The 21,679-nt window shown below is 43.9% G+C and overlaps 1 protein-coding gene and 1 pseudogene across 3 annotated transcripts in view; one reads left to right on the top strand and one right to left on the bottom strand.

The window, feature by feature from the left end:
• CAP2 (cyclase associated actin cytoskeleton regulatory protein 2) overlaps positions 1 to 21,679 on the bottom strand; it is a 163,133-nt gene that overhangs the window by 13,833 nt on the left and 127,621 nt on the right. For all 3 annotated transcript variants that reach the window (XM_004043309.5, XM_031012313.3, XM_055390676.2), the window contains 4 exons: positions 4,512 to 4,701; positions 2,828 to 3,003; positions 1,012 to 1,135; positions 829 to 911 (listed from right to left, as the gene is read on the bottom strand). In XM_004043309.5, the coding sequence (XP_004043357.3) occupies positions 829 to 911; positions 1,012 to 1,135; positions 2,828 to 3,003; positions 4,512 to 4,701 (573 nt within the window). The remainder of the gene's footprint in view (positions 1 to 828; positions 912 to 1,011; positions 1,136 to 2,827; positions 3,004 to 4,511; positions 4,702 to 21,679) is intronic.
• LOC101125689 (large ribosomal subunit protein uL30-like) lies at positions 12,331 to 13,140 on the top strand (annotated as a pseudogene).

The raw sequence follows: 21,679 nt of genomic DNA, 5'->3' as shown, positions 1-21,679 counted from the left end.
ATTTTTGTGTTTTCAATATAGACAGGGTTTCACCATGTTAGCTAGGCTGGTCTCAAACTCCTGACCTCAGGTGATCCACCCGCCTTGGCCTCCCAAAGTGTTGGGATTACAGGCGTGAGCCACCACGCCTGGCCAGTTAGCTGTACTTGAAATTGAGATGGTATGCCAGTAATGGAAACACAAAATGGGATCTGTTAGAAGAGATTGAAAAGAAAGAACTAACACTGAGAAGTAAGAGAGGGGTCTACCAAGGAGGTGATGATAGAGCTGTGTCCAGAAGGAACAGGAATAGGAGTATTTTAGGCGGCCATGGGGGAGCAAGGCTCCTTCTTTTTTTTTTTTTTTTTTTTTGAGATGGAGTCTCGCTCTGTCACCCAGGCTGGAGTGCAGTGGCGCGATCTTGGCTCACTGCAAGCTCCACCTCCTGGGTTCACTCCATTCTCCCGCCTCAGCCTCCAGAGTAGCTGGGACTACAGGCGCCTGCCACCATGCCCAGCTAATTTTGTTTTTGTATTTTTAGTAGAGACAGGGTTTCACTGTGTTAGCCAGGATGGTCTCAATCTCCTGACCTCGTGATCCGCCCACCTCGGCCTCCCAAAGTGCTGGGATTACAGGCGTGAGCCACCGCGCCTGGCCGCAAGGCTGCTTCTTGGAGACAGAGTGGATGGTCTGTGCAAGGCCGCAGCTTACAGTGTGGTTGGAAAGGCTGCTTATTACAGCGTGGTTGGAAAGGCTGCTTACTATAGCGTGGTTGGAAAGGCTCTGCTTATTGCAGCGTGGTTGGAAAGGCTCTGCTTATTACAGCATGGTTGGAAAGGCTCTGCTTACCTGGATTTGAATGTCCTGGGAGTTGATCACTTCCACAATGCCCACCACATTGTCAAACACCAGGCCGAGTTTCTTACAGTTGTCTGGGGGGAGAAAAAACACAACAAAAAACCAACTCCACTAAATACATACAGCTTGTTTATAAAACATCATAATAACCACAGAGCCATAATTCTGCCCTACCAATTATAATGGAGTTTACTTTCCCTTTTATCTGAAGAGTTGATTTTTCGCATTTGAAAATGTAAGCCACTTGTTTCAGCTCAGTCTCTGAAATCACAAGGTCATTCCTGTCCTCTTGGTACTCCTAGAATTAAGACAAATACAAATATTAAACATCAGCATATATAAACAGAATCCACTGCACACTGAAATTAGTACGAGCTCGGTATGAAGTATGGCTTTGCAATATATTCTTTTGGAACCATCTCCTTATAGATGAAACCACAGGTCTCACTCTGTCATTGTTAGGATGGGAAAAACGGAACCACTTCTTGGAAGCAAGTCAGTATCTCTTTGTAAACATCAGGTATCAGGCACCCTAGCAGGTGGGAGGCCGGAGCAGGGATGTGAGAGCTTTTTGTTGAGGCCTTGATGCCAAGTCTGGACTTGATGAGGCAGCAAAACCTGCTGTGTCAAACAGAAGTTGGGCAAACAGGCTGGTGAAGGGTCACAGCAGTGGTCTAAGCCCATTGTGTTTTCAAGGCGATGACACCTCTCCAGGGACTTTGGTCCTTCATCTTTAGGGAAGCCCTCCAGATCAGCAGGAGACACCAGCTTTCATTACCATTTGAAGTGTCTATGTCCTGCTCACACACTTAGCCCGGGCAGTGGGGGGTGGCAGCAGTAGGGTACAGAGGTATCAATCCCTCCATCCATGGGACTGAACGAAACATCTCACAGCACATCAGAGTGGGGCACAGACTTCCCAGTTCCATATATTAACGGTCTGTCTTGCTGCCTGATTAAAAGCTTATAGAAAGAATAGCTAAATTCATAGAGACAGAAAGTAGAATGGTAATTGCCAGGGGCTGGGAGGGGTGCAGGGGGAGAAATAGGGAGCTATTGTTTAAGGGTACAGATTTTTGGTTCTGCAAGATGAAAAGAGTTCTGTAGCGGGTGGTGGTGATGGCAGGACAACCATATGAACAGACTTAATGCCACTGAACTGGACAGTTAAACATGGCGAACAGTCCATTTTATGCTACGTGTATTTTACCACCACTCACAAAATAATTTAAAAAGTTGAAGAAAAGAATGCATGAGAACCTGTGAAAATAAAGTTTATGGAAGCATTCAGAAACACCCTGGTTTCTACTCTAGCCAGTGGTTTTTGCCTCTGTCACTTCACTTTGGTGGTTAATGGGTACAAACATATAGTCAGAAGGAATAAATTCTAACTTTCAACAGCAGAGTAGGGTAACTATAGTTAACAACACTGTCTTAAATATTTCAAAATAGCTAGAAAAGAGGTCTTGAAATGTTTCCATCACATAGAAATGATAAATACTCAAGGTAATGGACACCCTAAATATCCTGACTTGATCATTACCCATTCTTTTTTTTTTGAGACAGAGTCTCACTCTGTCACCCAGGCTGGAGTGCAGTGGCGTGATCTCGGCTCGCTGCAACCTCCACCTCTCGGGTTCAAGTGATTCTCCTGTCTCAGCTTCTCAAGTAGCTGGGATTACAGGCACGTGCCACCATGCCTGGCTAATTTTTGAATTTTTAGTAGAGATAGGGTTTCACCATGTTGGCCAGGCTGGTCTCGAACTCCTGACCTCAGGTGATCCTCCCACCTCAGCCCCCCAAAGTGCCGATCATTACACATTCTACGCATGTAACAAAATATCACAGGTACCCCATAAATATATACAAATGTTATATATCAATAAAAAAATTAAAAAAAAGAAATCCTTCAGATCTTGGTAAATGGTTTGGCTGTTGGTCCTTTCATTGGCATGTGTCAGGAAAATAAAGGTTAAAATGCTTCACTTACCACTCTCCATTTCTTTCCTTCCAACTCCAACACTGGGGCATGTTTTTGAGAAGGATAAGATTTAGGAGATGTGGGACTTGGAGTGTGACTTTTGGTGGGAGATTGAGTTTGCCCTCCTTGAGCCCGCAGGTTGGGATTTTTGTATGTCTTCTGGTCATCTGTGACATGGCGGAGCCCTAGGAGGACAACACACATGGACACATTTATTTTATGCAAAGGGAAATGTCTCTAACTTGCTAGATCAACATGATGTAAATAAAGAGCACAAGAACTTTTGGTAAGGCCACTTTCAAAACAGTCTAGTGCTTTCTCCAAGTCAGGATGCAGGAGCTGAGTCCTGTACAAGTTTAGAGTTGACAGAAGCACTGTAAGTTGTTGTGTTTTTTTTTTGAAATGGAGTCTCGCCCTGTCACCTAGGCTGGAGTGCAGTGGCGTGATCTCGGCTTACTGCAACCTCTGCCTCCTGGGTTCAAGCAATTCTCCTGCCTCAGCCTCCCAAGTAGCTGGGATTACAGGCATGCACCACCACATGCTTAGCTAATTTTTGTATTTTTAGTAGAGATGGGGTTTCACCATGTTGGCCACGCTGGTCCTTGAACTCCTGACCTCAGGTTATCCACCCTCCTTGGCCTCCCAAAGTGCTGGGATTACAGGCATGAGCCACTGCACTGGCCAAGTATTTTTTTTTTTTTTTTTAATTTGAGGAACCTCTTCTGTTGGGAGATAAAATGATAGATAAAAATTCTGCAAAGAGCAAACCACCTCACGAAAAAGGATCATGTCTTACTTCTTCTCTTACGGCTAAATCATTCTCCAGACACAGCCTAAAAGGTTAGGGCATTCCAGTGAGTATATATCAGGATACGGAATTGACTTTGTGAATCCATTCCTTTACTTTGCAAATAAGTTTCACAAGGCACAGCAGAACTAGTTGGAGCCAGAGAAAAATTTAGAATTTTGGATTCTTAGCTCCAAGCCCAGTATAGTTGGATATAATTCTTTGACAAGCCTGTACACTGCTTCAGGACAGAGGACCTAATGTTTGCCACTTTTATTTATTTAGAGACAAGGTCTCACTCTGTCACCCAGGCTGGAGTGCAGTGCTGCGATCTCAGCTCACTGCAGCCCCCACCTCCTGGGCTCAAGCGATCCTCCCACCTCAGATTCCTTAGTAGCTAGAACTGCAGGTGTGTGCCACAATGCCCAGCTAATTTCTGTTTATTTTTGGTAAAGATGGGGTCTCACTATGTTGCCCAGGCTGGTCTTGAACTCCTGGGCTCAAGCAATAGGCCTGCCTTGGCCTCCCAAAGTGCCGTGATTACAGGTGTGAGCCACCATGCCCAGCCTGCCATTTTTATTTTTATTTCACTTGATCTTGATGCCTTGGTTACGGACAATGATGTGGAAGCACTGGGGGCTAAAGCAAGGATGCAGCACAGTGGTCCATTTAGAACCGAGAGTCTCTGAATACTTCTTTCTGGTCTACACAGTGACCCCCTGAGCCCGTCTGCATGGACATAAGGAACATGGCAGGCTCCTGTCTTCCCAGCACCAGCTCCCCCTCTCCCTGCATGCTGGAGGCAGGGATGGAGTGATGTATCCATCACTGGGGCTCCAGTGGCTCTTTGTGTCTGGGAGCCAGAGGGAAAGGGAGGCAGCTTCAAGGTCTTGTTTTCTCTCTCACCTTTTGTAATTGCTTCTCCCTGGTTAAGTTGGGCAAATAAAGCTGAGCGTGAAGGAGAAGATTCCTCTTTTTTGCCTTCATTCTCGAAAAGTGGAGGTGGCCCTGGAGGAGGCGGAGGAGGAGGGGGTGGAGGAAGGCCAGGCCCAGAGGAGAGGACAGAAAACGCTGATACTGTGGATGCTACAGGACCCTGAGAAGACAGAAGACAGAGCATTGCATTGAGACTGCGCCCTTGCTGGGATTTTGCCCGAGAGAGTCGAAACCTGCTGCCAATGAGGGAGTGGGGTTGAAGCCTGAGCAAAGGCTCCCAGAGGGCACACCTGTGCATCATGGGTCTGTTTGGGAGGATCTGAACCATGGCAGCTCCAGCTTGGGAAAGTGGAACATGACTTAGCTGTGTGGCCCTGTCAGTAGGATCTGTGCGGCAATGAGCCCTGCTGCCAAATCAGAGGCAAACGAGCCATACTCCCAAGTCCAGGTCCAAGGCTCAGGATCTAAATGACACTGGGCCTTGGCCAACTTAGAATCACAAGAAAAAAGTGATCCAATTGATAAAACGATTAGCTCTTTTGAGACACTGGAAACTGTAACCACCAATGGGGTGTGGGGAAGGGTAAAAATATTCAGTGGTGATTGGATGTTTCCGAACCTTTTTAAGCAGTGAAAGAGATACAGAAACTCTCTGGACCTGATTTTCCAAATATGCCTGCCACAAACTGACCCCCAAACAAGGAGCATATGTGACTGGGATGCTTGTCAAACCCGAAAGTAATGAGGGTCCAGGATCCATATGACTTTTCATCAAATGTTGGCTGTTAGTGAACCAACTGAAAATTAGATTCTTCCTGATCCAAGAGCTATGGTTATTCTCATTTTCACTGCTATGTAAAGAACAACCTCTGTTTTCAGTATGAAAGCCTAACAAATTCAAATGGCAATAAGACATGATAGACAAGAGAGAGACTTGCTTTAGTTCAGTTTTGCTTTTTTTTAAGGAGACAGGGTCTCACTCTACTGCCCAGGCTGTGTGCAGTGGCGTGAACATAGCTCACTGCAGCCCCAAACTCCTGGGCTCAAGCAATTCTCCTGGCTTAGCCTCCTGAATAGCTGGGACAACAGGCATGTGCCACTCTAACTGGCTAATTTTTAATTTTTTTTTTTTTTGAGAGATGAGGTCTCACTATGTTGCCCAGGCTGGTCTTGAACTCCTGGCTTTAAGTAATCCTCCTGCCCTGGCCTCCCAAAGTACCAGTTTTAATATTTTGGAAAATATCCAAAATATTGTATATCTGTGATATTTTCACAGAACTTAAAACTGGTAGGATAGAAACACACATATACCACAAACTTGGCCTATATACTGTTTTACTTTTATTTATTTAATTTTGAGATGGAGTCTTGTTCTGTTGCCCAGGCTGGAGTGCAGTGGCGTGATCTCGGCTCCCTACAACATCAGTCTCCCAGGTTCAAGCAATTCTCCTGCCTCAGCCTGTTGAGTAGCTGGGATTAAAGACATGCATCACCAAGCCCAGCTAATTTTTGTATCTTTAGTAGAGACAGGGTTTTGCCATGTTGGTCAGGCTGGTCTCGAACTCCTGACCTCAGATTATCCACCCGCCTCAGCCTCCCAAAGTGCTGGGATTATAGGTGTGAGCCACTGTGCCCGGCCCTGTTTTACTTTTGAACCCTCAAGTAGAACTGTATACCTATAATAGGGAACTATAAACAAATTCAACAGTCACAAAGCTTAAAAAATTGCGAGTAATGGAAATGTGGCTTGGACTCATCAATTTTCAATATCAAATATGAAAGGTAAAACATTACATAAGTGCCAAATATTAATGAAAACAGAATATCCTTATTGTCATAAACAATTTAGTATTATTCAGTATCAAAATCAGCGATTCTTAATCTGTAGTAGTTTTCAGTTAAAAAGAAAACAAAACAAAACAAAACACGCTGGCTAGGCCATGGTGGCTCATGCCTGTAATCCTAGCACTTTGGCAAGCCGAGAAGGGTAGATCGCTTGGATCACTTGAGCCAGGAGTTTGAAACCAGCCTGGGCAACAAAGTGAGACCCTGTCTCTACAAAAAATACAAAAAATTAGCTGAGCATGGTGATGCATGCCTGTAGTCCCAGCTACTGCGGAGGCTGAGGTGGGAGGATCACCTAAGCCTGGGAGGCAGAGGTTGCAGTGAGTTGAGATCACGCCACTGTACCCCAGCCTGGAAAACAGAGAGTGAGATCCTGTCTCAAAGCAAAACAAAACAAAACAACACGCTATTTTCAAAGCACTTATATAATTCCTATTAAGTGTAGAATTACCCTGAAAATAAAATATAATTGTCTTATTCAGAATGCATGTTTTAGAAACCCTGCAGGCTGGAGGGCTCATCTCCTGAAGATTTAATTTGCAGTGGTCTTTGTTTCTAAGAAAGAGCAGCCTAATTCCATCAGGTTTCTTAGGTCAAGTAGAAAATGATTTCACAGTTCCTGAGACTGACCATTTTTCTCACCAGTATTTGAAATGTTTTCTATGTTACTGGGATAAAATTTGAGAATTTGCTCTGAATCAGAAAGAGAGTATAATATAAGCTTTGGACATCAAACAGTATTCTAGTCCTCAGACACTGAGAACCACGAAGTATTACTTTTACTCATAAGCACATCATAACTCATACAGCCGGTGAAGGGACAGCCCCTTCCCCCAACATCTGAAACACTGCAGCTTTATAGTCCTATTTTGTGTAAAGGGAAGACGATGCTGGCTTCTAAATCTTAGAATGATTTAGATGGTTCCCTAGCTCTCAGAATTCAGAGACTCTCTCTCCAAGAGCCATTAAAGGACACCGAAACTAAAAAGCCACATATTCAACTTTTTTGGAACTTTGATACATTCAGATGGCTGGCCCAGGAACGCGAGACAAAGGATTTAATGCTACAAAGTTGAAAATAAAAGCCAAAAAATAAGGGAACTCAGGACCAGTTGAAACTCCATCTTGGTCTAATCCTTTGTATGTCCTGGCTCATTCCCATATCGGCCCCAGCAAGAGCACAATACCGGGCTCTTGTTTCCAAGGTTACTTTTCAATTAGCATTCAGGCGCTTTACCGTACAGTGTACTCGAAATCAAACTGATTAGATGTTCCCTTCACTGGATCTCCATGAGCTGCCCCTTGCAAAGTCACTTATCTTTGCCTCCGTCTCTTCTCATTCTGTGGGAGATTACAGCACGTGACAGGAGAACTTTCTACATTCTCCTATGTCTGGCCACAAGTGGAATCACAGCCTGACACTGTCTTCAGATGTCCCAAGAAACAACAGAGAGAAGGCTCGGCGCGGAGGCTCACACCTGTATGTAGTCCCAGCACTTTGGGTGGCCGAGCTGGGTGGATCACCTGAGGTCAGGAGTTCAAGACCAGCCTGGCCAACATGGTGAAACACTGTCTCTACTAAAAATACAAAAATTAGCTGGGTGTGGTGGCTAACGCCTGTAATCCCAGCACTTTGGGAGGCCAAAAATTCCAAAGACGACTAGGCTGTGTCACAGAAATACTCTTGTGGGTGGAGGAGGTAGTGACATAGGCATCTGTATTTTTGGACCTTCCCTAGGTGATTCCAATCTGTAGACAAATTTGAGAATAACCATTCTTTCCTATGTGTTGAAATTAATCTTAATTATGACAACCATATTACTGGGACTGTACTGAAATATCTCTTTAACAGAAAATACGGCAGGAAATCAGAAAGGCTGTTTAAATTCAATATTAAATGGCCAGTCAATGGTAAAGACATTATTGAATCACATATCTCCTTGATTCTAAAGCCTTCTTCAGGGAAATCTTTTATGCTATATTTGGACTTAAAAAAAAAAAGTCATGGCCAGTCACGGTGGCTCACGCCTATAATCCCAGCACTTTGGGAGGCCGAGGCAGCGGATCACCTGAGGTTGGGAGTTCAAGACCAGCCTGACCAACATGGCGAAACCCCGTCTCTACTAAAAATACAAAAATTAGCCTGGCGTGGTGGTGGGCACCTGTAATCCCAGCTACTCAGGAGGCTGAGGCAGGAGAATCGCTTGAACCTGGGAGGCAGAGGTTGCAGTGAGCCGAGATCGCGCCACTGCACTCCAGCCTGGGTGACAAGAGTGAGATTCCATCTCAAAAAAAAAAAAAAAAGTCATTAGCCAAATTAAAGGAAGGTCTGGGCTACCTTGACTCATATGTAGTGCAGCCTGTGGGCCTCCGGCTAGAATAAATACGACAGAAGTATTGGGAAGTGGTGCAATATCTGGCTCAGTTTTTATCTCCACAACCCGTTGTTCCATCCCCCGATGCCTTTTAGCAGTTGACTGAGCTCCTACAGCACCTCTGGAACCAGTCTTGATCCAATGGGAATATAAGATGTCTTGTGCTTTGACAATTAAGTCACCCTGGATGCTGGTTTTGTTGTGACTCTGTGCCCTGCTTCTAGAAACTGGCCTCTTGCCTGGTTCATTTTTCCTGCGTACCCACTGGTTGCAGTAGTGGGGTACATGTACCCAGATCTTGACTCTCCGTCTAGGGCTCAAGTTGTTCTGAGATAGGGTTGTGACCTGTCTTCTGGAGACTAGAGATTGAAAAACACGACCCCTCAGGGTGATTTCACTTTAAAGTTAGACTCTCATGGCAGAGGTAATGTACCAGGTTGTCTAGACTGGATGAGAAGGAAAGGATCAGATCAGAGCCTGCAGCCTTGGGTGCCCATCGAGTGATCCACTACTTCTCCATCCCAGTGGGCAACTGTGGGAGAACAGGCTCTGTGGGACAGCAGAGCTCACAGGAGAGGGGGCACGGGCGGAGGGCAGATTTTGTATCCTTTACAATCTGAGTTAGGTCAGTCTAGAGATACAAAAGGATCGCTCCCAGATGGGCAAACTTGTCTAGGCGGTGCCAAGAACGAGGGCTAGGAAGAGCCTCTGAACTAACAGTACCTGCCCAGGAACCTGACTGAGATGGGTAAGACATGACAGGGTTCTCTTCCCTACCATTTACCAGTGACAGTCTTGAGAAACTGCAGCCACAGCCTGCAGACTGCATTTGTGCCTCTGCAGAATGAACACAAGCTATATGGTTGGATCTGCACATGGAGAATTCAACAAAGACACCAAATAAGAGATGTTGTTTACTTGTAAATTATCAGAATATTTCTGGTCCTTCTCAAAAGAAGGCTTTTCTTAATAACAAATTCCTTTACAGTATGTTTTATCCTAACAGTTAGTTTCATTTTATTTCTACAATGTAGAATCATACATCTAAAAGCTTCCAGGACCTACAGGATTCTGATGTCATGTGACTTGCACAAAGCCACATGGACAGGAAAGTGAAGTTGAGAACTGAATGGAGGTATCCTGGCCTAGGAGCCTGAAGGGAGACAGACTTAACCTTAGTTAAGGAGCAGTGATCCATACACAAATGCTTTTTTAAAAAACAACTTTGTTACGTTGATGAAATGAGTCACTTAAGTATCTTAGCGCCTCAGACTGGGAATAATGAAAAAGTACATTCTATTGGAGTCATTGTAACAATGGTTTACAACTTAAAAAAATGAGGCTGGGCGCAGTGGCTCACGCCTGTAATCACAGTACTTTGGGAGGCCGAGGTGGGTGGATCACGAGGTCAGGAGATCAAGACCATCCTGGCCAACAGGGTGAAATCCCATCTCTACTAAAAATACAAAAATTAGCTCAGCGTGGTGCACACGCCTGTTGTCCCAGCTACTTAGAAGGCTGAGGCAGGAGAATCGCTTGAACCCAGGAGGCAGAGGTTGCAATGAGCCGAGATCACGCCACTGTACTTCAGCCTGGTGACAGAGGGAGACTTCATTTCAAAAAAAAAAAAAAGAAAGAAAGAAAAGCTGCACATCTATGATTTTAAATGCCCATATTCAGAGTACAAAAGTTCACTTCTGTTGCAAGAACACAGCACAACGCTGAAAAATGCTGCATTTAAGGTCTATTAAGATTAATTTTGAGAGCAGATATTCAATTATATACTTTTTTTTAATTGGCACAAAGACTTTTTAAAAAGCTACTGTACTGCAAATCCCTTTCTCTAAGTTAATTTCAGCTGTCCTGGGAACAGCTGCCTCCTCTATTTTTAAATATATGAACTGTAGCTATAAAATAATGAAACCAATATGCAGTGTGTGGAAGGTTTGTGATTTTTTTGGATACATGTACTATATATAAGTATACTCTATTTAATATAGTTCTATACTAATGTACATCAAAATTTGTTTTCATTAAATGTTACTTCTTGAAATACTAATCGCTTTATTACTTTAGATTTTATTATGAAAGGGAAAACACTTCCAAGTTCTTTTTTTTTTTTTGGTGGGGGGTGTTGAGATGGAGTTTTGCTCTTGTTGCCCAGGCTGGAGGGCGACGGTGTGATCTTGGCTCACTGCAACCTTCACCTCCCGGGTTCAAGTGATTCTCCCGCCTCAGCCTCCCGAGTAGCTGGGATTACAGGAGTGCACCACCACGCCCAGCTAATTTTTTGTATTTTTAGTAGAGACAGGGTTTCTCCATGTTGGTCAGGCTAGTCTTGAACTCCCGACCTCAGGTGTTATGCCTGCCTCAGCCTCCCAAAGTGCTGGGATTACAGGCGTGAGCCACCACGCCTGGCCAACACTTCCAGTTTTTGTGTGTGTGTGTGTTGTTTTTTTTTTTTTGAGTATCGCTCAGTTGCCCAGGCTGGAGTGCAGTGGCGAGATCTCGGCTCACTGCAACCTCCACCTCCTGGGTTCAAGTAATTTCTCCTGCCTCAGCCTCCCAGTAGCTGGGATTACAGGTGCCTGCCACCACGCCTGGCTAATTTTTTTGAATTTTTAGTAGAGAAGGGGTTTCACTATGTTGGCCAGACTGGTCTCAAACCCCTGGCCTCAAATGATTCACCCACCTCGGCCTCCCGAAGTGTTGGGATTACAGGCGTGAGCCACTGCACCCTACCTAAACTCTAAGATTTTCAAACCCAGCTGGGTGCAGTGGCTCACGCCTGTAATCCCAGCACTTTGGGAGGCCGAGGCTGGCGGATCACCTGAGGTCAGGAGTTCGAGACCAGCCTGGCCAACATGGTGAAACCCTGTCTCTACTAAAAATACAAAAATTAGCCAGGCACGGTGGCACACACCTGTAATCCCAGCTACTCAGGAGGCTGAGGCAGGAGAATCACTTGAACTTGGGAGGCGGAGGTTGCAGTGATCCCAGATCGTGCCACTGCACTCCTGCCTGGGGGATAGAGCGAGACTCTGCCTCCAAAAAAAAAAAAAAAAAAAAAAAGATTTTCAAACCCAACAATAGAGTTAGTAGAGAATTTGGTTCGAGTAGAGTCTAACTCTTAATATTGGATTAAAAGTGAATTGAATAACTAAGGCTGCTTTGTCAGTCCACTACACAAACATTTACCAAGGGCTACCTTGCTGGGAATGGGGTACTCGATGAGGAAACAGGCATACGTTCTGTTTTTTAAGAAGCTCATAATCTAGTGGAGGCGGCAAATGCACAAAGAAGTAATTGTAGATGAAGTGTGATATGAACCACACATCACGTGAATGAGGGATGCTGGGGTGCAAAGGTGGAAGTGACCAGCTCTCCTCAGGACGGTCTGGGTGCTTTGCAGGTATCTTTATCCTAAAAGGAGAAACTGAAGGGCTTTAAGCATGGGGGGAATGTATATAGACGACATTGATCTCCAACTTTAAGTACAGGTCAGGCAACCTATTAATGTTCTTACCCATTTATAAGAGGCAGAGACCACTCTTTTTCTGGCTGGAACCATGGAAGGTGTAGAAGAGAAGAAGAAGGTTCCTGCTGTGCCAGAAACGCTTAAGAAAAAGCGAAGGAATTTCACAGAGCTGAAGATCAAGCACCTGAGAAAGAAGTTTGTCCAAAAGATGCTTTGAAAGGCAAGGAAGAAGCTTATCTATGAAAAAGCGAAGCACTATCACAAGGAATATAGGCAGATGTACAGAACTGAAATTCAAATGGCGAGGATGGCAAGAAAAGCTGGCAACTTCTATGTACCTGCAGAACCCAAATTGGCATTTGTCATCAGGATCAGAGGTATCAATGGTGTGAGCCCAAAGGTCTGAAAGGTGTTGCAGCTTCTTCCCTTCGTCAAATCTTCAACAGAACCTTTGTGAAGCTCAACAAGGCTTCAGTTAACATGCTGAGGATTGTAGAGCCATACACTGCATGGGGGTACCCAAGTCTGAAGTCAGTAAATGAACTAATCTATAAGTGTGGTTATGGCAAAATCAGTAAGAAGCGAATTGCTTTGACAGATGAGGCTTTGATGGCTCAATCTCTTGGTAAATACGGCATCATCTGCAGGGAGGATCTGATTCATGAGATCTGTACCATTGGAAAACACTTCAAAGAAGCAAATAACTTCCTGTTGCCCTTCAAATTATCTTCTCCACGAGGCGGAATGAAGAAAAAGACCACCCATTTTGTAGAAGGTGGAGATGCTGGCAATAGGGAGGACCAGATCAACAGGCTTATTAGAAGAATGAACTAAGGTGTCTACCATGATTATTTTTCTAAGCTGGTCAGTTAATAAACAGTACCTGCTCTCAAACTGAAAAAAAAAAAAAGCGCGAGACCAAAAAAATGCAAAAAATATCACCTGACAGTCTCTTGGAACAGGTGGATTATGTTGCTCATAGAACAATTTTTGTTAAGATGTTTCTTCCACAGAGCTAGCTTAGTGGTAGTACTGTTGTGAGCCACCTGTCTTTACATATTTGTGGAGATTGTACATAAAGCCACAAAATGAAACAGCTGACATGCCATGGCACTGTTCATGGGTATTTCCTCTCCCTCATCCTTCCTTTATGAGCCCCTCCTCGAACTGTCCTTCATGGACACAAACACACACTCCCTTCTGTTTGTCGGTTACATTCTCTTTAACTGCCCATCTCTGAACCATCCTGGCCCAATAACCACCCGGCTTACCATTAATGATCTCTAGGTAGCAGTGACAACTTATAGGTCTCCAATCATACACTTTAAAAGCAGTTTAGGCCCAGTGCAGTAGCTCATCCCAGTAAAGTAAAGTAATCCCAGTACTTTGGGAGGCTGAGGTGGGTCACTTGAGCTCAGGAGTTAGAGATCAGCATAGGCAACATAGTGAGATCCTGTCTCTACTAAAAGTAAAAAAATTAGCCGGGTGTGGTGGTTATGTGCCTGTGGTCTCAGCTACCTGGGAGCTGGGAGGCTGAGGTGGGAGGATTGCTTGAGCCCGGGAGATTGAGCTGCAGTGAGCTATGATGGCACCACTGCACTCTAGCTGGGAGACAGAGACCCCGTCTCAAAAACTAAAAGCAGTTTCAAAATCACAAAGCCATTTCAATCACAAGTACACTTACATCTTCATGCTACAACTATAGAGACTAACAATGCTTTACAATGGAACTTTTTTTTTTTTTGGTCTCACTATGTTGCCCAAGGTGGTCTCGAACTCCTGGGCTCAAGAGAGCCTCCCACCTTGGCCTCCCAAAGTGACAACTGAATATTTTAATAAAATACTCTTTATCAATTTTTCCAAAGACAAAGAATCCCAAATGGCCTTGTGTAATATGGAACATAAAACATGAACATGATAAGCCTCTCATATAGCATAATAGGAGGGAGTGATTAAAAGAAAGAACTACCAGTTTTAGAACAGACCTAATGTTTTATACACATAAATCAGATGGTCTTCCTTCACAAATTCATATTGTAGGGTGTGTTTATATATATATATATATATATATATATATATATATATATATATTTTTTTTTTTTTTTGAGACAGAGTCTTGCTCTGTCGCCCAGGCTGGAGTGCAGTGGCGCGATCTCGGCTCACTGCAAGCTCTGCCTCCCAGGTTCACGCCATTCTCCTGCCTCAGCCTCCTGAGTAGCTGGGACTACAGGCGCCTGCCACCATGCCCGGCTAGTTTTTTGTATTTTTAGTAGAGATGGGATTTTACCATGTTAGCCAGGATGGTCTCGATCTCCTGACCTCGTGATCCGCCTGCCTTGGCCTCCCAAAGTGCTGGGATTACAGGCGTGAGCCACCACGATCAGCCAGGGTGTGTTTATATTTTCAATGTCAAAACTAATTTCTTTCTATTTTATGCAAGATGTACATTGATCAATAACTTAGTGAAACTGACACCTTTCCAAATTTGTTAATTTCCATAATAACTTGCAAATTTTACATTCATATTTATAGCACACTTTTATTAGAAGACAACTATAGTCAAGTAAAAAGGCGCACATAAAACTAAAAGATGATCATCCTGTATAACGTGAGTGTAACTGAATTGAATTTATGACTTTTGTCTCCCTTCTCTTATTTTTATCATTTATTGGAATTAAAAAAAATTTTTTTTTTGTAGAGATGGGGTCTCACCACATTGCCCAGGCTGGTTTCAAACTCCTGGGCTTAAGTGATCCTCCTGCCTTGGCCTCCCAAAGTGCTGGGATTTCAGGCATGAGCCACTGCACCCGGCTCCACTTCTTAGAATTTTGAGATTTCTGTCAATAAAAACAAAGTTTCTGGGGGCCTTTCCAAGAACGCAGAATTGTTAATAATACCACAGTGAAGTGCTGTATAATATTTTAAATGTATGTTTATTAATAATTTTTAAAAAGTCAATTCGGGGAAAACAGAACACTACTGGAATTTCAGATTTCCATGAAAGTACTAACGGTACTTAAATACAGTCAAAATAAAAAGACAGTCCCACAAATATGAAGGAATTGTGGGGCCCATTTGGATCCGTTTTCTTCAGAGGCAAAGCTCCAAACACCCTTATCCCAAGATACAAAGACCAGGGGAAAGGTCAAAAAACTCAGATCTCATGGTTTCGTCGATGATTTCTGATGGTTTCATGATTCTCCACTCCTCCCACCCTCCTGTGGTCCCTGTATGTCATTCCTTTGATGACCTGGAAAGATCTGAGCTTGGGCAGTACATGAAAAAAAGACAGAGCAGAAAGCAAAGTTGCTTTGGAGAAGTAACAACAGCTTAAAATCAGAAAACAGCCTGGGAATAACATGTGCTGTCTATATTAGTACCTGTAAACCAGTAACTTAGTGCTTTTATGTTTGTTTTTCTCTTAATTTATGCAGATGCTCCTTGACTTATAATGGGGTTTCATCCCATAAACCTATTATAAGTTGAAAATATTGTAACAGTCAAATATGCATTTAATACACCTAATATATTGAACCTCATAGCTTAGCCTAGGCTAATGTAAAAGTGTTCAGAACACTTACATTAGTCCACGGTTGGGCAAAACCTTCTAACACCAAGCCTATTTTACAATAAAGGGTTGAATATCTCAGGTAATTTATTAAATAGCGTACCGAAGTCAAAAACAGAATGCCTGTATGGGTACTCAAACTGCTACCTGTATACCCAGATGTGGCCCTTCTAAAAACATAGGTGGTGATTTCTTTTCTACATGCTCAAAGTAAAAATTTTTGATAAAAGCAGACCAAGCCCTCAGAGTAGAGTCCAGAAGAATATAATGAACACACGGACAGGCACGGTGGCTCATGCCTGTAATCCTAGCACTTTGGGAGGCCAACGCAGGTGGATCGCTTGAGGTCAGGAGTTCGAGACCAGCCTGGCCAACAAGCCAACATGGTGAAACCTCATCTGTACAAAATATATAAAAATTAGCCGGGCATGGTGGCACAACCTGTAATCCCTGCTACTCAGAAAGCTGAGGCACAAGAATCGCTTGATACTGGGAGGCGAGACTGCAGCGAGCCGAGATCGTGCCACTGCACTCCAGCCTGGGCAACAGAGCAAGACTTTGTCTCAAAAAAAAAAAAGAAAGAGAACAAAAATGAAAAAGAATATAATGAACACAATCTAATATGCTCAAGTGATCCATATATTCTGCATAAATTGCCTTGATATGTGGCCATAATTATTAGTTTGGCTTTGCTGACATTTAGATCAAATCTGGAATTTCCAGATTGTCTTTTCTTCTTGTCTGCCAGCTTGAGAATACAATTTCTCATAAAAAAGGAAAGATAAAATTAAATTTTCCATGGGAAAACTTTCCAGGGTTAAAGATAGCAGAGTATACTCATCAAAGAAACAAACTCAAGAGGCCCAACAGTTATATAAAGACCAAGAGGGACATGTGGCTTGAATTAGCTGGACAGCTACTTCATTTGGCCAGAAGGGCCTAAGTCTGAACTACCACTAAATTCAGGTTTTTTTCTTTCAGATTTCAGGGGCATACAGAAACGACTGTACTTTCTCCAATTATCTATACTTAGTAGATAGTAGAGGTGGGGGTTAAGGCAAAATAATAGCTGTTAGAAAGATTAGTTACCTTTGGCTCCATATTATACATGCATTTTGTTTATTTAGGGATGCTCAGTTTGCATCAAGGGTGCAGACTGGACCAATAAACCGTGGCCAGGGCTTGCCTATGTGTTCTATTTTTTTTTTTTTTTTGAGACAGAGTCTTGCTCTGTTGCCCAGGCTGGAGTGCAGTAGCGTGATCTCAGCTCACTGCAATCTCCGCCTCCTGGGTTCCAGCGATTCTCCTGCCTCAGCCTCCCGGGTAGCTGGGACTATAGGCATGCGCCACCATGCCCGGCTAATTCTGTATTTTTAGTAGAGACGGGGTTTCACCATGTTGGCCAGGCTGGTCTCGAACTCCTGACCTCAGGGGATCTGCCTGCCTCAGCCTCCCAAAGGGCTGGAATTACAAGCGGGAGCCACTACGCCCAGCCTGTGTGTTCTGTTTTATGAAGGGTTTGTTTTACCTTTAGAAGATAATCTGCACCTTCCCCCATTTCCCTTTTTAAGAAAACAGTTTTTGCTTAAGTTAATACTACCTTCTGTTTCCTGAGTTTATACCAACTGAGAATGAAAGGCAGTGGGTGACAAGGGACAGGAGCAGAGGAGGTGTGGGCGGCTGATGGGTGTTCCTGAATAAAATGCATTGTCCATTCCATTCCTATCACTGGACAGAAGGAAAGACATATTTTGGCTGGGTGCGGTGGCTGACGCCTGTAATCCCAGCACTTTGGGAGGCAGAGAAGGTCAGATCACCTGAGGTCAGGAGTTTGAGACCAGCCTGGCCAACATGGTGAAACGCTGTCTCTACTAAAAATACAAAAATTAGTCGGGTGTGATGGTGCATGCCTGTAATCCCAGCCGCTCTTGAGGCTGAGGCAGGAGAATAGCTTGAACCCGGGAGGTGGAGGTTGCAGTGAGCTGAGTTCACACCACTGCACTCCAGGCTGGGTGACAGAGCAAGACTCCATCATAAAAAAAAAAGACATATTTTTATGCAGCTTTTGAAAAACAGACATGATCTATAGTTAATGGACTAACGCTTTGGAAATTTCATTGTGATGACAAATGAATACAGTGGATTTAGCAAATGTGTTTGAATCCTATCTGTTTTCAAGTCACTGCTGTCCCAGAACCAGGGTACCAGTCACTGCTACTGATCTCAGGCTGAACTGGAAATGGAGCCTGCATTCAATGAGCTCATAGTTTAGGAAGAGAGGATACGTCTGTGTTCCCAGACGTGGCAGGCACTTGGCTCCCAGACTTTGAGTCTTTGCTCAGGGTGTGCCTAGTTTGGAAGGCTCTTGCCCAACTGACTATCTGGAAAACAGCCTTCAAGCCTCAACCAAAATGTGTCTTTCCTCCTTTTGTAGGGTTTTTGGAACTCTCTTAGGGGGGAATTCCATGTTTCAATGTGGCACGGTGCCTGAAACATGGTAAGTGCTTCATAAACATGTTACTGAATGAGAAAATAACTGCTGTATAAAGTAGGAAATGCTAAGCATCACAAAAGAAATGGAGAGTATAAGAAGTGCTATGCAGCTGCTGAGGACGGAAGGATAACTTCCAGCTTGTGGTGGGCACGGTGATAAGCAGAGGTTGGAGAAGCTTCTTTTTTCTTTCTTTTTTTTTTGAGACGGAATCTTGCTCTGTCACCCAGGCTGGAGTGCAGGAGTGCAGTGTGTGATCTACGCTCACTGCAGCCTCCGCCTCGCAGGTTCAACCGCCTCGCAGGTTCAAGAAATGTATATTAACTTGCTAGCCCTTATTTTAGAGAGCTTTGAATTCTTGATTATGAAAAAGTTCTGGTAAATAAAATAATACTGAGCATTAAAGTAGGCAGCTTTAAAAGCTACTACTATTTTGATTGATGGAGAGAGAGATTTAATACTCTAAAAATGGCCAGGTGTGGTGGCTCATGCCTGTAATACCAGCACTTTGGGAGGCCAAGGCGGGAGGATCACCTGAGGTTAGGATTTCGAGACCAGCCTGGCCAACATGGTGAAACCCCATTTCTATTAAAAAAAAAAGTACAAAAATTAGCCAGGTGTGGTGGTGCACACCTGTAATCCCAGCTACTCGGGAGGCTGAGGCAGGAGAATCGCTTGAACATGAGAGGCAGAGGTTGCAGTGAGCCAAGATCATGCCACCACTGAACTTCAGCCTGGGTGGCAAGAGCGAAACTCCAACTCAAAAAAAAAAAAAAAAAACCTCCAACTCAAAAAAAAAAAAAGAAAAGAAAAGAAAAGAAATACTCTAAAATATTTATAGATTCTTATTAAGGTATGAGGCAGGCTTGACTGGGGCTGGGCAGGACTTGAATGCCAAACCAGACTGAAGACTCGCTGCAGTGGGGGAAAGAGGTGAAAGCACCTCTCCAGGAGACATGCCCACCAGGGCCATGTCAGTTGACCACTGCCATGGCAACACCTGGAAGTTACTAACTACCCCTTTCCATGGCAATGACCTGGAAGTTATCACCTCTTTTCTAGAACTTTCTGAATAACTCCCCACTTAATTTGCCTATAATTAAAAGTGAATATAAATATAACAGCAGAATGGTCCCTGAGCTGCTACTCTGGGCACAGTTCCTGTGGTCCCCCTGCTGCTGCTGCACACTGCTGCTGCCATAGAAGCTGCTGTCTAACACCGCTGGCTCACCCTTGAATTCTCGCCTGGGCAAAGCCAAGAACCCTCCTGGCTAAGCCCCACTTTTGGGGTTCACCTTCCCTGCATCATTATCAACTGACACTAAAACTCAAAGGTATTTATGAGATAATAAAAATAGTTCTAAATAGAACACATTTACTTAGAGCTTCACAGTACAGCTCTTAATGACTGCGTGTGAAATTGGAGATATTTGACTATTTTTCACCTATTCTATTGAAGATATAGCACAGATTAAAATGAAAATTCACAAATACCCCAAATTTCAAAAGGCAGAAATTGAAGCCATAAGAAATAATCCATCAAATTAGACAACTGGTCCAGAAATAATCAAGAGATCATTACAGGAAAACTTCTTACTCCTTTTTTTTTTTTTTTTTGAGACAGAGTCTTTCTCTGTCACCAGGCTGGAGTGCAGTGGCGCGATCTCAGCTCACTGCAACCTCTGCCTCCTGGGTTCAAGCCATTCTCTCCTGCCTCAGCCTCCTGAGTAGCTGGGACTACAGGCATGCACCACCACGCCCAGCTAATTTTTGTATTTTTAGTAGAGACGGGGTTTCATCATGTTGGCCAGGATGGTCTTGATCTCTTGACCTTGTGATCCAACCGCCTTGACCTCCCAAAGTACTTTGATTACAAAAACATTTTACTCCTTAATTCTGTAAAACTGCATCTGCCTCCAGTCCTCCAGAAACTGCTCTTGGAAGGTTACTAATAACATGGTAAACATGGCTGATGACAGCCTTTGTCCAATCCTTATTCATCACAGCTTACTACAGTTGGTATCACTGGCCAGCCTGTTTTCCCTATAGCTTTGAGACTCTCCATTCTTCTAGTTCTCCTATCTCTTGTCTCCTTGATTAGTTTACCCCATTCTTGAAATAATAGTGTTTTCCGAGGTTTTATCCTTGATCTCACTCTCTCTTTTTTAACCATCTTATTTATTTGCTGGTCTTTTCTAGGTAGACGACTCCCAACACGTACATCGGGGTCTCCCCCTTCAGTGAATTCCAGATCTAAATCTCACCTCCTGACTCCACGTGTTTGGACGTCTCTCCTATACCTCTCACACCTCAAACACAATGCAGTGAAACCCCAGGTGAAGATTTTTCTTCCTTCTCTACCAGCTCCTCCTTGTGATTTCCCTATTTTTATATTACCACGATTCTCTCCCAGACTTCCAGATTGGAAATTTTGTGTTAGACTTTATGTCCCTTGTCCTCCAACTCAGTGGCTACTCCATCTCTTTGCATTGCCATTGTCACACTCTAGGTCACATACTAACTACTTCACCCTCTAGCCATCCACTAAAGTCTCCCAACACGTATCAGGGCCTCTAATCTCTTCCCCTCTCCATCTATCTTATGCAATTCATAAGTCATTATTCACAGCGTGTTGCTTTCTGCTTAAGAACCCATGCAAGCCGGGTACGGTGGCTCACACCTGTAATCCCAGCACTTTGGGAGGCCAAGGCGAGTGGATCACCTGAGGTATCAGCCAGGCATGGTGGCATATGGCTGTAGTACCGGCTACTCTGGAGGCTGAGGCAGGAGAATCACCCGAACCCAGAATGCGGAGGTTGCAATGAGCCGAGATCGTGCCACTGCACTCCAGCCTGGCGACAGAGTGAGACTCTGTCTCGAAAACAAAAAACAAACAACAAAACCCATGGCAAAGGAAACAACTTCAAACACTACATGGCCCCACCTTCTTAGCATAATGCATAAGGATTTCACCATCTGGCCCCAACCTGCCTTTCTGGCCTCACCTTTTGCCACATTCAGCTCTGCAAAACCACCAGCCTTTCTCTCAAAGTACATTGTTCATGTCTTACGTACATATGTTGAATTCTCTGCTCCAAAACTGCCCTTCCCTTTACTGTTTGCCTAGGGAACTCCTGCTCACCGTCAAGATCCAAATCAAGTGTCAGCCCTTTTGTGGCTCTTCGTGCCCACCCAGGAAGGAGTCTAATTCACAAGGCTTATTTTCCAACCTAGCTTTGTATTGCTGTTATTTATTTATGCATCATAATAAAAACCCTGCTGCTTCACGGAAGAACTGTAGTATAAATATAATGCCTGGTGTGTGCTTGGTACATGGTAAGTAACCAATAAATAGTTACCAAGGAAGTGAATTACTAAATA

Source organism: Gorilla gorilla, chromosome 5, assembly GCF_029281585.2.
Source record: "Gorilla gorilla gorilla isolate KB3781 chromosome 5, NHGRI_mGorGor1-v2.1_pri, whole genome shotgun sequence".
Classification (NCBI taxonomy): domain Eukaryota; kingdom Metazoa; phylum Chordata; class Mammalia; order Primates; family Hominidae; genus Gorilla; species Gorilla gorilla.
This window is presented reverse-complemented; position numbering and strand designations above follow the sequence as displayed.